Source organism: Cryptomeria japonica, chromosome 11 (assembly GCF_030272615.1).
Source record: "Cryptomeria japonica chromosome 11, Sugi_1.0, whole genome shotgun sequence".
Taxonomy (NCBI): domain Eukaryota; kingdom Viridiplantae; phylum Streptophyta; class Pinopsida; order Cupressales; family Cupressaceae; genus Cryptomeria; species Cryptomeria japonica.
In genome coordinates, this window is record NC_081415.1 from 363,026,323 (window position 1) to 363,041,671 (window position 15,349).

At 36.7% G+C, this 15,349-nt stretch overlaps 1 protein-coding gene across 3 annotated transcripts in view; it reads left to right on the forward strand.

The window, feature by feature from the left end:
- LOC131049227 (L-2-hydroxyglutarate dehydrogenase, mitochondrial) overlaps positions 1-15,349 on the forward strand; it is a 170,913-nt gene that overhangs the window by 85,402 nt on the left and 70,162 nt on the right. For 2 of the 3 annotated variants that reach the window (XM_057983271.2, XM_057983272.2), the window contains exon 4: positions 3,674-3,833. In XM_057983271.2, coding sequence (XP_057839254.2) covers positions 3,674-3,833 — 160 coding nt within the window. Of the gene's footprint in view, positions 1-3,673; positions 3,834-12,804; positions 13,860-13,952; positions 14,360-14,461; positions 15,150-15,349 lie in introns of those variants that run through there. The other variant, XR_009359377.1, reaches the window with a different exon arrangement.

Below are 15,349 nucleotides of genomic sequence, written 5' to 3' on the forward strand. Positions count from 1 at the left end.
ATTGGGTTAAAAGATAAAAATCAGAATGCAGGGCTACTTTGATGGCTTTAATATTGATTTTGCCATTAAAATATATTGGGCATAAATCACTTCCGTACATAGCAAGCACATGCCATGTACAAAAAAAAACTTTTATTATTTTTCCTTTCGGCCACAATTTATCTCAACATTGTGCCGGGATTATTACAGGGTTCAATTTCCCCTTCGCCTCTTGCCATCACACTCTGCATCCCACGATGATTGTTCCGTTTGCGCGTCGTCGGCCTCTAGGTTAATCTCACTGACGGGTAGGCCCATCGTGTCCATGCGCCATCCGCGTCTTCCGTTCCCGAGTACATCTAGGCAACGGCACCAAATGTTTACCCTCTCGGGTGAATAACTTAAAGCACACAGATAAAACACGTAATGCAAAATGATAACGCCATAGATATCAGACAAGTATAAGAGATGTTATTTCATTCCTAATTGTTTTTTTTTTACAAGTTACATTCGGAAGTATATAAAGATACCGAGGGGGTGCGAGCGCCAACCGTCGCACCGCAACGACCACCCCTCGGTTGCCAACTAACCAAAACAATTACACATAATTAACTAGTCTTATGTTTGTGTACAATAATGCCGCTAACAGTTTTGACCTGGAAAAGACATCAAATGAAATGTGGGGATTCTATAAACTGGTATATTAGCTCATTTAGATGTGGAGAATCACGGAAAAATATTGGCTTGATGTAATAATCATCTGGATGTGAAATATGAATGCTCAAAGTGAGCTCTCTGAAAAACATTTCACTGTGCAAACTGCAAAATATGACAAATTACAAATGGTTTCGACCTGGCAAATATGTCAAATGATGTCTTGGGGGTCTGAGAATGAACGAATGGGTACACAAATATGCTGACAAGACAGGGGAACAAGTAGTTTGACATGAAAATCAGTTAGTTGTAAAATGCAAACCTCTGAAGTAGGCCACTCAATCAATTTTGAAACTGTGCACATAGTGAACCTTTGTTGACCCCTCAAACTAGGTGCATAAAAAATGTGTCTATCCTAATCATGGGAGGCTATAACTTGATTAATATGCTTACTGATAGCAAGTGAACACATCCCCGAAGCCATTTCTCATAATATTTACCGGGCTCCAACTTGTAGCTCTCCAAATTGAGTTACTTAGGCAAATTTTCACAAATGTATCCCTGAGTGCTGCAATTTATTTTCTATCATAGGCACTTCAAATTTCTTTCAAATTTGAAGTTGCCAACAGATGGTTATAGGATTTGAAGATTATAGAAGGTGACCACCTACCTATGATATTTCCTTTGCTCCCTGGGAGCTATCAGAGCCAACAATAACTATGAGAATTGGTTGCAGATGTGAGCAAGAAGGCAGTTTGTATGATGCATAGGTGGCCTCCTAACTCAAACAACCAGTATGTTCGACTCCATTGGATCTCTGGTTCTTAAGGAGGCTAACTGTGGAGTTTGAGCTTTCATCTAGAGTAGAGGTGTGCCAATAGGATATGTACAGTCACGTGTTTGTTTTTCTTGCTTTTTCTCTTATTTTGACTTTATTTTTCCATATCGATTTTGAAGGCCAACAATGAATTTGTAAGATGATGATACAATGAAAGTTTATACCTAGCTTGGAGAGCTGAACCAAAGACTTAGATGCTTAGATGCACCTCTAGACTTTCACCTGTTCAAAGCATATGATGTTTAATCAAACCTTGGCATGCCAATAAATAGGGAAGTATATAGGGAGAAGTGTGATGATCATTGATGAGTATGATATGCTCAAGTCAGAGTGTTCGGGGAAAATGATACAATGATGAAGTATCTTGAAATTTTGTTGAAAGAAAAGGAATTGTGTAAATGAATTAAAAACAATGACTATCTTGCCGCTACAAGACTATATTTGAATGTGGCACTGAAAGGGTACTCTAAGCCATTGGGAAATCTTACAAGAATACATTTAACTATAGCTAGGAGTCAAAAGTAGATGGTGCTTAGTAAAAGCGGGGAGTAAATATTAAGAGTGAGGTGCTAAAGGTCATTGAGCCAAGGGGCTAACAGTGTGAAGAAGCTAAGGAGACAGATGGAAGTAAATGGGAGTAGTAGTTATTTGTTGGTCTCATGCCTCTAATATGCTGTTTAAGCTGGCCTAACTTTTGTTGTGCTTGATGAGATCAGATGACTACACAACCAACTCAGTGTTTCCATTCTATATTGAAGATGATTGTGTTTGCCCATGAATCTAGACATGTCATGGCCCTGCATATGATTGGCTTCAGCCCATCAAATTTCCACCTATTTATCAAACCTAGGGTGGAGAAGCCAAATGCTATCATGTTTTAATTGCCTTTGTGCTGCTTCTAGATTGTTTCTGATTTCCAGGGGATTGTTTTCCATTTTCATTCGATTTTTGGTCAGTAAGGTGTACAATTCCACTCCTTCTAGATTTGAACATCTGACCTCTACTATGGAGTGCATATGCCTTCACCATAATATGGTTCCTTTAGCTAGGATCAGTGCAAGAACATATGAGATTGAATATTAACATTAGCTGGCATAATATTGTCTTTTATTGGACAAAGGAGTATCTTCTGCATTAGAGTTTGATTGTAAAATTTAGGCATCATTTTTTAGCATTATTAAAATTACTATGTTTGAGTTCCTTGTATGTTTCTCACAAAATCATTATTACATTTTGAAATACTATAGTTGTACTCGAGATAAGTGGAGACTAGAGAAAGAGAGGGAAAGGGAGAGGAAATGAGTGGAGGGCTTGGGATGGTGTGAAAGGTATTATTGGTTTTGAACATTTTATCATATTTTAGTTGCCACTAACAATAAGAATGTAGTTTTTCTGTCCAAATTCAGTTGTGGATGATTACAATATATTGATTAAGTTGTTGCCTCTGCCATCACTTATGATTAAAACATAGCACGATTGAGTTCAATGTCTGTATCTAACACAAGCTTTTATCGACCATCCATGTTTTGTGAAGGATACAAATTTAATCTTCCTCTTGCTAGATGTTTCCTTTCTGTAATCATGGCCATGGTCCTGTTCATAAATTAAGTCCTAATGGCCCATAGTTTTTTACATAGATTGTAGAGTATTGTTTGCTTCCATTGTTAGAGAAAGATTTGTTGAGGTCACTGTTGTCACTAAATATGTTGGAGTGCGTAATCCAAGTAATCTTGTATGGGCTAGGATTCAGGAATCATTGGTGAGGTACAACTAGTATGATTTTAGCCATGGCAGCTTTAGTCTCCAGTTTCTGTTTTATAGCTTTACTTTGTTATTTTTTCTCCAAGTAGCATTTCATTCTTATTGTGGGATTTGTGACTACATTTTAGTTATTTTTTTCTGGTGGGAAAATTGACATTTGATCCAATCATATGCCTTCTAGATAATTATCTAAACTTCTAAACCAAATTCATGGAAGAAATATTGATTGATATTAGTTCAAGATGTTGCAAAAAATTTCAAACTTTTCAAATGGTAATTATAGACATCCCATTATAATCAAAAGAAAGATAAAAACTGTCTCAAAAGGAATATTATAGGTTCTTTGTTGCTGTCATATTAGCTGGATTTTCTGGATCTAAATATTTATATTTATGAATATAAAACAGTTAATGATTCATAGCTGATCTTTCTTCTTTGAAGGTTTGAATATACAGTTGATCATCGACGTGCAGAACTTTTTTATCCAAAAATCAGGAATTATTATCCCAAATTAAAAGATGGAACTTTAAGACCGGACTACTCGGGGATTCGACCAAAGCTTTCTGGACAAGGGCAACCTGCCGCAGATTTTGTTATACAGGTTGGTTTACTTTTCCAATTTGGTTTGAGGTAAATTCATGTCAAGTTTTTAGCTGTGAAATTTATTAATTCCTTACATCAAATTTTAGTGGTTATTCTCAACCTGCTAATATTTTTCCAACTTAGACTTTTAGATATAGGTTGATTTTGTGGAAAATTACATTCTGTTCTGCACTTGGCAACTTGCATTTGAAAACAAAAACCGATATATACTTTGTTTTGCAATAAACACATTTACCAAGTGGCATATATGAAGTATTAGAATTAGACACTCGATCATTTTTAAGTGCTTGAATTCATAAGGATAGTATCTAGAATACATGCCATTATATAATGTTAACCAACATTCGTGAATGAAAAAGCATTTAAAAGGTCAGTTTGTCTTTCCATTTCCTTTTGGGTTATACCTATGCTAAGTTTCTAGCTACGAACATTTCTATTTCCCAAGGATGTAAAAATTGTCAAAAAATCGGGCAAATCGCGATTTATCGCGAGTCTTTTGCCCAAACGATTAAATCTTCATTGAAATCGTGTCCGATTTATTCGGAAAAAATCCTGATTCGAAGTCAAAAAAAATCACGATTAAAATGTAGAAAATTGGCATTAAAAAAAAAGAATAAAAACTAAAGTCGCGAACCCTAAAATGTAAAAAGGGTCGTGCAAAATGAAAGCAAAAAGGTTTTTTTTTTGGCCGGAACATGTGACTGCGGCTCTGCCCACGACTTCCCTTCTACCCGACGCCCAACGCCTGACATCCCTCTGCGACTTCCCTCCTGCCTGACGTCTAGACTCCAAATCGTCACTTCCAGGTTTGGTTCGATGCTTGTAACTTAACAAGAATTCTGATCTGATCTGATTGATGGTGATCAACAGGGTTATTCAAATTTCATGCCACCATTGTTCAATCATGGTTATTCATGCCACCATTGTTCAATGACAATTCGTAATTAAAAAAACTTTATTCTCTGCATATAGACTGAACGTTATTCATTAGTATTAATTTATTAAACATCCTCAATATTGATCCTCCATATGCAATGATGCTTAGTCTTTGATAAATGGATTAATCTGGGGACATGCACCATCAAAGTACAAAGTTACAAACATTACAGAAAGCATTCTTTGTGATGTCCCAACTTCGTAAATCTAAGAAAACACGTAAACAATGAATTTTAATGATTGATTAATTCATCTAGGGTGTAATTAGTCTAAATTCATTTGAGTTCACTTGTTATCAATAAGTCAATTCCATATTTAATTCCTAGTGGGATAAAAAGGATAAGCTACCTTAGGATGCTCATAGCGCTTATCAGGCCCAAGGGCGGTACACTCCCCCTTGGCCCTACTGTCAGAAGCCCTTTGTCAACTGTAGTGGGTGGCCTACCCGACAGAGGCCTAGTTCTTGCTATCCCTGTTGCCTAATTCCTCATTTATCTCACTGGGTTTGGATATGTAGTTGCTTATTCATTATCTTGGTAGAGATCATTCCTATAGTCCTTAATTTCATTATGTGATTCATCCTTAGATAGCAATTGTCTGTTATTTATTAATTTATATAATATGTGTAGATGAATTCATATATATATATATATATATATATATATATATATATATATTGGATTTCATAATCTAATTTCTATATATATAAAAACATGTATTTTAACCATCCTTGAATATAATTATATTGAATTTTAACAGCTACAAAATTTATGCATTTATGAAATAAATATTATCTATTTACCAGAATGTAACTCCATTAATAATGATGATATTATTGCAAATTTAAATTGATGCGGTAAGAATCTTACCTGCGTCTCCTGTTGCTGCTTTATCGCCCCTTGTTACCTCCGTATTCCTTTTCTCCCCTTTCGTTTCCTTCGGCTTGCACTTTAAATATTGGCGGGGAGGGTGTGTGAACGGCTACCTCCATGAGACGTGGATGTTGCGATGATTGGTGGTGACTGTTGGTAGTCACCGCTACCTCCTCCAGCCGCACTAACCCTTGCGTTTTAATTAATAAACACCGTAGTTTCCTTTGTTGCATCTACTTAAGGTAGTACGCCTTTTCTTTAATATGTGCTAAATACTATTTGTTTAGTAAATGCTTTGATAAAGTTTTAATAGTATCGTATGGTGTTTTAAGGTATTTCTTGGATGCTTTATTTATTATTTTGTTTTAATGTATAATTTATGTGTCAATATAATAATTTATATTATATATCGATATTGCATTGTATGATAAGTTTATTATGTGTCTATATATCATGATAAAGTTCAATTAATAGTTAACATTAATAATTAATTTAATAGTTAACATTAATAATTAATTAAAAAAAATATGATCAATACATATATTAAAATAAAAATAAGGAGTATTTTATTAAATAATTACAAAAAAATGTGGGGTTATGACAGCCCTCCCCACTCAAAATTGCTTGTCCTCAAGCAATCTGGGATTAAGTTGATTAATAGTCTCATCTCCCTCCCATGTGGCATCTTCCCTAGGAAGGTTCTTCCATTTGACTAAATACTCCGTTATGGTCCTCCTTCTTAATTCTCTTTCTCGCTTGTCAAGGATAAGCTCAGGCTCCAAAATCAACTTCCCTTCATTATCAATTGGGGGTAGCTCGGTACAAGGGGAAATGTGTTGACCTAAAACCTTTTTTAGTTGTGATACATGAAATACATTGTGTATTTTACTGTGATCTGGTAGCTCTAATTCATAGGCCACTTCCCCTATCCTTCTCAAAATTTTATAAGGGCCATAGAATCGTGGTTTCAATTTCTCAGCTCCACTGATTTTAATGGATGTTTGCTTATAAGGCTGGAGTCTTAAGAATACCAAGTCTCCTACTTCAAAAGATCTTTCAATTCTTTTTTTGTCTGCATACATTTTCTGTTGATTCTGTGCTTGGTGAAGGTTATCTTTAAGGGCATTCATGATATCCGTGTTTTGCTGGAGGAAATCTTTTGCACCTGGTACATGACTTTCGGAGCGGATGAGATCCCCAAAGGATGTTGCTTCATACCCGTAGAGGGCTTTAAAGGGACTCATCGAATTGACATATGATGGGTTGTGTTGTAACAATACTCTCCAAGATGCAGCCATTTGACCCAAGCATTTTGCTGACCTGAAACATAATTCCTTAGATAACCTTCTATCCATTTGTTTACTATTTCTGTTTGCCCATCGGTCTGTGGATGATAACTGGTACTTGGTGTTAACTCTGTCCCTGCTAGTTTGAATAGTTCTTGCCAAAATATGCTAAGAAATCGTCTATCTCTGTCACTCACAATATTCTTGGGTAAACCATGTAACTTGAAGATTTCTTTAAAGAAGATGTCGGCTACGTGAGATGCTCCAAAACTTGAAGGAATGGCCATAAAATGTGCATATTTTGTTAATCTGTCTACTACTACAAAAATACAATCTTTATTCTGTACCTTTGGGAGTCCTGTTATGAAGTCCATGGATATACTCTCCCATTTTTGATTTGGGATGGGTAGTGGTTGGAGTAACCCTGAAGGGAAAGTGTGTTCTTCTTTATTTCTTTGACACACCATGCACTCTTGGGTATGCCTCAATACATCTTCCTTCAGCCCTTTCCATGAAAATATTTCTCTGATCTGCTTGTAGGTCTTATAATACCCTTGATGACCTGCTAAAGGAAGGTCATGGTAAGTCTTTATAATGTCTACTTTCATATTGGATCCGGATGGAATATAGATTCTGTTTTTGTAGAGGATGAGATCATCAATTACCCGATAATTTTCATCTGTTTCTTTCCCATCTAGAATGTTGCTAGAGAATTCGTCTTTAGCATATTCGGTACTTAGAGCTGCTTTCCAATCTATAGATAGGATTGATAAAGACCCCAAGTAAGGTTTCCTTGAGAGAGCATCTGCCACAACATTATATTTCCCTTTCATATATTCTATGTCGAAATTATATGCCTGAAGTTTACTCACCCATTTCTATTGTCTATCATTCAAATCTTTTTGATTGAGAAAGAACTTCAAGCTGTTATGATCAGTTTTAACTATAAACTTCCCACAGATCAGGTATTGTCTGAACTTCTCTAGTGCATGCATAATAGCCAGCATTTCTTTATCATAAACTGAATAGGTCCTTTCTGTGTCTCTAAGTTTCCTGCTTTTGAAAGCTATGGGATGCTTCTTTTGCATTAAGACAGCTCCAATGCCTTCTCCTGAGGCATCACAATAAAGCTCAAAGGGTGCTGAAAAGTCCGGAATTGCTAAGACCGGGCAAGAACTCATTACCTCTTTAAGTTTTTCAAATGCGGATTGGGCTTCATCTGACCATAAGAATGCTCCCTTCTTAGTTAAATTGGTTAAGGGAGAAGTTAGCTTTGAAAATCCTTTAACAAATCTTCTATAGTAACTGCATAAACCTAGGAAACCTCTGAGATGAGTGAGGGTTCTGGGCTTTGGCCAATTTTTGATGGCTTCAATTTTTTCTTCATCCACCTTAACTCCATGGGTGCTGATCTTATGACCAAGATACAAAATTTCTTCCATCCCAAACTCACATTTTGACATTTTGGCAAAAAGAGAATGTTGTTCAATTAGGCCCAAAATTTCATCTATATGTCTCAAGTGTGCTTCCCAAGTTTTGCTGTAAATCAATATATCATCAAAGAATACTAACAGGAACTTTCTTAATTGTCCCCTGAAGATGTGGTTCATGCATGACTGGAAAGTGGCAGGGGCATTTGTAAGGCCGAATGGAAGGACCAAAAACTCAAAGTGGCCATAGTGGCATCGGAAAGCTGTTTTGGGAACATCTTCCTTCCTCAATCTTATTTGATGGTATCCTGATCTCAAATCTATTTTTGAAAAGTATACTGCTCCATGTAATTCGTCTATAAGTTCGTCCACCCTAGGGATAGGGTATCGGTTCTTTATAGTCTTCTTGTTGAGTGCTCTATAATCAATGCACATCCGCATGGTCCCATCCTTCTTTTTTACCAGTACAACAGAGGAGGCGAAAGGACTGGAGCTAGGTTGAATGTGCCCCATTTCTAGAAGCTCTTTGATAGCTTTCTCAATTTCTTCCTTATAGCCCCTTGGATGGCGATAAGGGGTGGTGATTACTGGTTTTGCACCTTCTTCAAGTTCAATAGTGTGTTCAAACCCCCTCTTGGGTGGCAGTCCTTTTGGGATGTCTTCAAACACCCTTTTATGTTTTCTAATAATGGGTTTAATATCAACATGAATGGCTTCCCCTTGGTTTGAATTTTGGTCTAGTATCATGCATTGGGCAGCCCACTCTCCTTGACTACGTCTAAAAATCCTTTCCATTCTTTTGGAGGTTACCATTCTGGTTGTGCCATCATGCAACCCTTTGATTAACACTTCCTGTCCATTTCGAGTGAAACCTAGTTCCAATTTAGAGTGATCGAGATAGAATCTTCCCAAGGAATGTATCCAAGGAATTCCTAGGATTACATCTGAATCCCCTAACTCGACCACATAGAAATCTTCTTTGGTAGGGTATTTCCCTAATGTTATGCTCAATTGAAGGATTTTTTGGTTACATGAGGAAGTGGATCCATCGGCAAGGGCTACTTGGAAACCTTTAAACTCTTGTGTTGTCAGCTTCAATCTTTTAACTAGGCTTTTATCAATAAAGTTGTGGGTAGCCCCGCTATCCAGTAGTGCAATTACTCTTTGCCCTTTTATCGCACTTTTGATTCTAAAGGGATGGTGTTTTGAGGCTACGGAAATTGCTGCTAATGATACTTGCATCTCTTCGGTAATTTTTTCTCTTTTGCTTGGGGGTTCACTAGATAAGGCTTCCAAGTTGTGGGCTTGGCTCTTCCTCCCACATATGTGACCCGGTTGCCACTTTTCTTTGCACTTAAAGCATAGATTTTTTTTCTTAAGCATATCTCTTTCATTTCCTTCTTTGCAACTGTGACCATATTCCCATTTCTCATGACAATGGTAACATACGTTCTTTCTCTTAAGCTCTTCCCTTTCTTTAAAGGTGCTTCCCTTCCTAGGCCATTCTTTAATATGTGTATTTTTAGTGAATGTTTTTGAGGGTTTCTCCCAAGTTGAAGTGTCTTCTAGGCCCAAAGCTTTATCAATGGCGTCGTCTAGGGTAGTGGGTTTTAATGCTCTTATCAATCCTTTAATGGAGTCTTTGAGTCCCTCCACAAAAAGATAGGTGAGCTTGTCCTCATCCACTCCTGAGACCCTTACAGAAATTTTTTGAAATTCAGTGATGTATTCTTCCACTGTTCCCCTTTGTCTTAAGAGGGTTAATTCTTTGAAATCTTTTTGTGGGTGTTTCCTCTCAAATCTCTTAATGAGTTTTTGAGTGAATTCGTCATATGTTGTTATACCGTCATGACCTTGTGTGAGGGTGCCATGATACCACCACTCATGGGCTAAACCTTCTAGGTGTAAAATGGCAAATTGGACTGCATCGTCTTCTCTCATTGGGCTAAGATTTAAATATGTATTTAGTTTTTGTATCCATGCTTGAGCTGATATTTTCCCGGAGCCATCAAAGTTAGGTATTGATAGTTTATTCACTTTGTGTTTTAGATCCTTGCTGAATGGTTTTCTCCTAGGGGTCTCATTTTTCTTTGCTTCACAAAACTCCCTAAAAGATACAACCTCTCTTACTTCTGGTCCTAATCCAGCATAGGCTACGGCCATTTCTTCTGTGTTATTCAAGGAGGAGTTATTTGTTTCTTCTCTATTATTTCCCTCTCTAGGTAGGAAATTGGGTTTTTGTATCCTGGAGCTGGAAGATGTGTTATGAGTGTTTTCAGAATGATTAGAGTTTTCTTCTCTGCCATTGGAATGATTTCTAAGAGTGTTCATGGTGGTATTCATATCTTGTAAGGCTTGAAGCAAGGCCTGACTTGTTTTTTCATTTTGCTCTATTAGAGCTTGAGTTTTTCTATCATTGTTTTCCATGAATGTTCTAAGTTCATTTTCCAATGGTTCACCCATGTGGTTACTACTTCCTCTGGTTCTCCTTTGATAAGTTTGCATTAACAACCCTTAACAGGATGGCAGAATCGTGGCTCTGATACCAATTGTAATGTCCCAACTTCGTAAATCTAAGAAAACACGTAAACAATGAATTTTAATGATTGATTAATTCATCTAGGGTGTAATTAGTCTAAATTCATTTGAGTTCACTTGTTATCAATAAGTCAATTCCATATTTAATTCCTAGTGGGATAAAAAGGATAAGCTACCTTAGGATGCCCGTAGCGCTTATCAGGCCCAAGGGCGGTACACTCCCCCTTGGCCCTACTGTCAGAAGCCCTTTGTCAACTGCAGTGGGTGGCCTACCCGACAGAGGCCTAGTTCCTGCTATCCCTGTTGCCTAATTCCTCATTTATCTCACTGGGTTTGGATATGTAGTTGCTTATTCATTATCTTGGTAGAGATCATTCCTATAGTCCTTAATTTCATTATGTGATTCATCCTTAGATAGCAATTGTCTGTTATTTATTAATTTATATAATGTGTAGATGAATTCATATATATATATATATATATATATATATATTGGATTTCATAATCTAATTTCTATATATATAAAAACATGTATTTTAACCATCCTTGAATATAATTATATTGAATTTTAACAGCTACAAAATTTATGCATTTATGAAATAAATATTATCTATTTACCAGAATGTAACTCCATTAATAATGATGATATTATTGCAAATTTAAATTGATGCGGTAAGAATCTTACCTGCGTCTCCTGTTGCTGCTTTATCGCCCCTTGTTACCTCCGTATTCCTTTTCTCCCCTTTCGTTTCCTTCGGCTTGCACTTTAAATATTGGCGGGGAGGGTGTGTGAACGGCTACCTCCATGAGACGTGGATGTTGCGATGATTGGTGGTGACTGTTGGTAGTCACCGCTACCTCCTCCAGCCGCACTAACCCTTGCGTTTTAATTAATAAACACCGTAGTTTCCTTTGTTGCGTCTACTTAAGGTAGTACGCCTTTTCTTTAATATGTGCTAAATACTATTTGTTTAGTAAATGCTTTGATAAAGTTTTAATAGTATCGTATGGTGTTTTAAGGTATTTCTTGGATGCTTTATTTATTATTTTGTTTTAATGTATAATTTATGTGTCAATATAATAATTTATATTATATATTGATATTGCATTGTATGATAAGTTTATTATGTGTCTATATATCATGATAAAGTTCAATTAATAGTTAACATTAATAATTAATTTAATAGTTAACATTAATAATTAATTAAAAAAAATATGATCAATACATATATTAAAATAAAAATAAGGAGTATTTTATTAAATAATTACAAAAAAATGTGGGGTTATGACATTCTTAGTTATCCAAATGAAATTGTATGAATCCATATGTAGTGAACAAATGACTCTTACAAAGCTTGTAATATATTAGAATTTTGTCACAATATCAAATCTTCATTACATTCATGTTAGTAAGTGTGACAAGAGAAAACCTTTACAACCGTCAAAGATCTTCCTAGAAAAATATAAACAGCAATGGAGACATTCTTTGCACAATATTTGTACATGCATTTTATCCTTCAAAGGCCCCTCAAATCCACAACCTTTCTGACTCTTAAGCAACCAGAACCTTATACGATTGTTATCATGTCAATACCTATGAATCTATGATGTTCATTATCTGATTTTTCGATAATATAATATCATGCACCTTACTTGCTGTATACATTCATAAGTTTGTGATTTGCTAGCACTCTTTTTCTAAACTTGATCATAATTGTTTTCTCAATTTCTGTATATTTCAAAATGTCCGTAATGTGTATAGAGTCTAGACTTTTAATGCCATTTCCAATATCAGCTAAATAAAGACCAACATTTTTTTCTTCATGGCATATATTGCCACCCAATATTTTTGTAATATGTATTATGTATCAAGGGCATATTGATCCATGTTTGTTCTGTTTTATTAGGTGTGTTCCGAATTTTTATAAAAGATAATGGCTTTTGCAACTAGAGGTGGTGGTAGAAAGAGGGATCCTATGTGGAAACATGGCAAACCACCTGCAGTGCTAGGAGAGGTTATTTGTAACCATTGCACAAAAACTATGACCGGTGGCATATACCGACTCAAAATTCTCCTGGCAAAGATCAATGGACAAAATATTACGGTATGTCAAAATTGTCCTGAAGAGGTTGAAAGAGAGGCAAAAGCAAGACTTTCAGAATATGAGCAAAAAAAGGTAGAAAAAAAGAGGACAACAGAGGCAATGGCAGCCCCAATGAGAGATATCAGTTCTACAGGGTCAGAAAATATTGGGGTGGGCAGCAATACATCGAGTTTTTTCATTCCTTCTAACACTCCTGGTGCGCAACCCGGATTGTTAGGTACTTCATGGAATAAGGAAGTGCATCAACAGACAAAAGCAGCAGTGGCTAGATTTTGGTTTTACAACGATATTCCGTTTAGTATTGGTGAGAGTCCATATTTGGAGCAAATGGTCAGTGGATTGACCATTTTAGGTAAGGGGTTCAAGTCCCCAAGTCGTTATGAGTTGAGTGGGCCATTATTGCAGAATGAGGTCCAAAACACACATCAGCTGGTGGAACAACAAAGGGGGAATTGGGAAAGGAATGGCTGCACCATTTTATCTGATGGGTGGACGGATAGTAGGAATAGGACACTCATAAACTTTCTAGTGTCTTCAGGGGGACAGGTGGTATTTTTAAAATCGATTGATGCCTCAGATCAAGTGAAGAATGCAGAAACCTTGAGCAACATGTTGGATGAGGTGGTGACCGAAGTGGGAGTGCAGAATGTTGTTCAGGTTGTGACTGCTAATGCAACTGCATATGTGGCAGCCAGTAAACTTCTACAGAGTATATTACATGCATTGCCCAACCTGAAGAGGATGTTGGTGAGTGAAAGATGGTTGGAGAGCTCTTATGTAGGAAGCCTGAAGCAGAGAAGGTCATGAAGGTCATTTTTGATGATAGATTTGGCAAACTCATGGAGGAGATCATCAATGTAAGTCTTCAATGTTCAAATTTCAATTGACGAGTTTTTTTTAATTTTTTAATATTACACATTGCTGATTTTTGTTAAATTTGTCATGTCTAGTTGTCAGAGCCATTGGTGAGGGTTCTACGGATGGTGGATGTGAATGAAACCCCATAGGGCATCTATATGAGGACATGGATAAGGCCAAAGAGGCAATTCAACACTTGTATGGGTCAGACAGGATCAAATATGAACCCGTATGGCCCATAATTGATTGAAGGTGGAACCGACAACTCCACCAACATATTTATGTTGCTGCCTACTATTTGAACCCCAAGTTCTTTTACTCCTGCACTTCAAAATAGATGAGGAGGTTCAACTTGGTCTTGACACATGTATTGAGAGGTTGGTTCTTGATGAAAATATTGAAGACCTCAATGTTGATGAGTTGCAAAGGTACAAGAAGGCAGATGGGCCATTGTTTTCTTCACCTATTGGTATTCGTAAGAGAGACACCCTACTGCTAGGTGAAAAAAAATGTGTTCTTAAATCTATTTTACCATTTATTTCAATCTTTAAGTTTATAAAAATCTTTACCAAGTTATAAATGCCAATTTGTATGCTTGCAGATCTATGGTGGGAAGATTATGGTGCCACAACGCCTAATCTTCAAAAGCTTGCAATCCACATATTATCTCAGCCTTGTAGTGCTTCTGGTTGTCAGCGCAGCTGGAGTGTCTTTGAGGCCATTCACACAAAAAAACGCAATAAGTTGACTCAATAGTGCTTGAATATGTGCATTACAACCTTCGACTGCATGAAAAGAGGGTACAAGGGAACAATTTATATGACGCACTTGACATTGATGAGATTGATCCATACACAGCGGATTGGATTGCTGAACCTGATGGTGGTACTGGTGATATTGATGTGGATGCATTTATCACTCACGATCAGTTAGATGAGATGGAGAGGGAGGCAGTTGAATGGGTGGCAGAGGTGGCAGAACGTGAGGAGGCGGGAGATAAGTTTGCTGATCTAGAAGAGGCAGATTCCTCACCTGTTCAGGATATTGCAGCAGCAGCAGCAGCTGCTGCAACACCATCTACTTCAGCACCCACTCAGCAGCAACAGAGGTTTTTGAGCTTTAGTCGTAGATGCAATCTATGATTTGTAGTTTTCAATGATATGAAACCATGAAATTAATATGTATTCAGACTTCACAGATTGATTTGTTTTGTGGTCTAGACTCTACAATATGTATTTGACTCGAACGTATTTACTATTTAGAACTTGAACTTGTTTTTTTTTTTGGTATATCACTTTGCTATATGGTATGTATTTGTGTAATGTCCCCATTTTAGTAGTTGACCAAGTGTGTCTGCGTTAGCCTTGTTCTACATGGTCCCAAGGGCTAACAAAGGGTTTAAGGGGATCCTGGAGTGTTTTGGCCTAGTCATTTCCAGTTTGGGCCAAAACGAAGTTGATTTACTCAGTTTCAGATATACTTACTATAT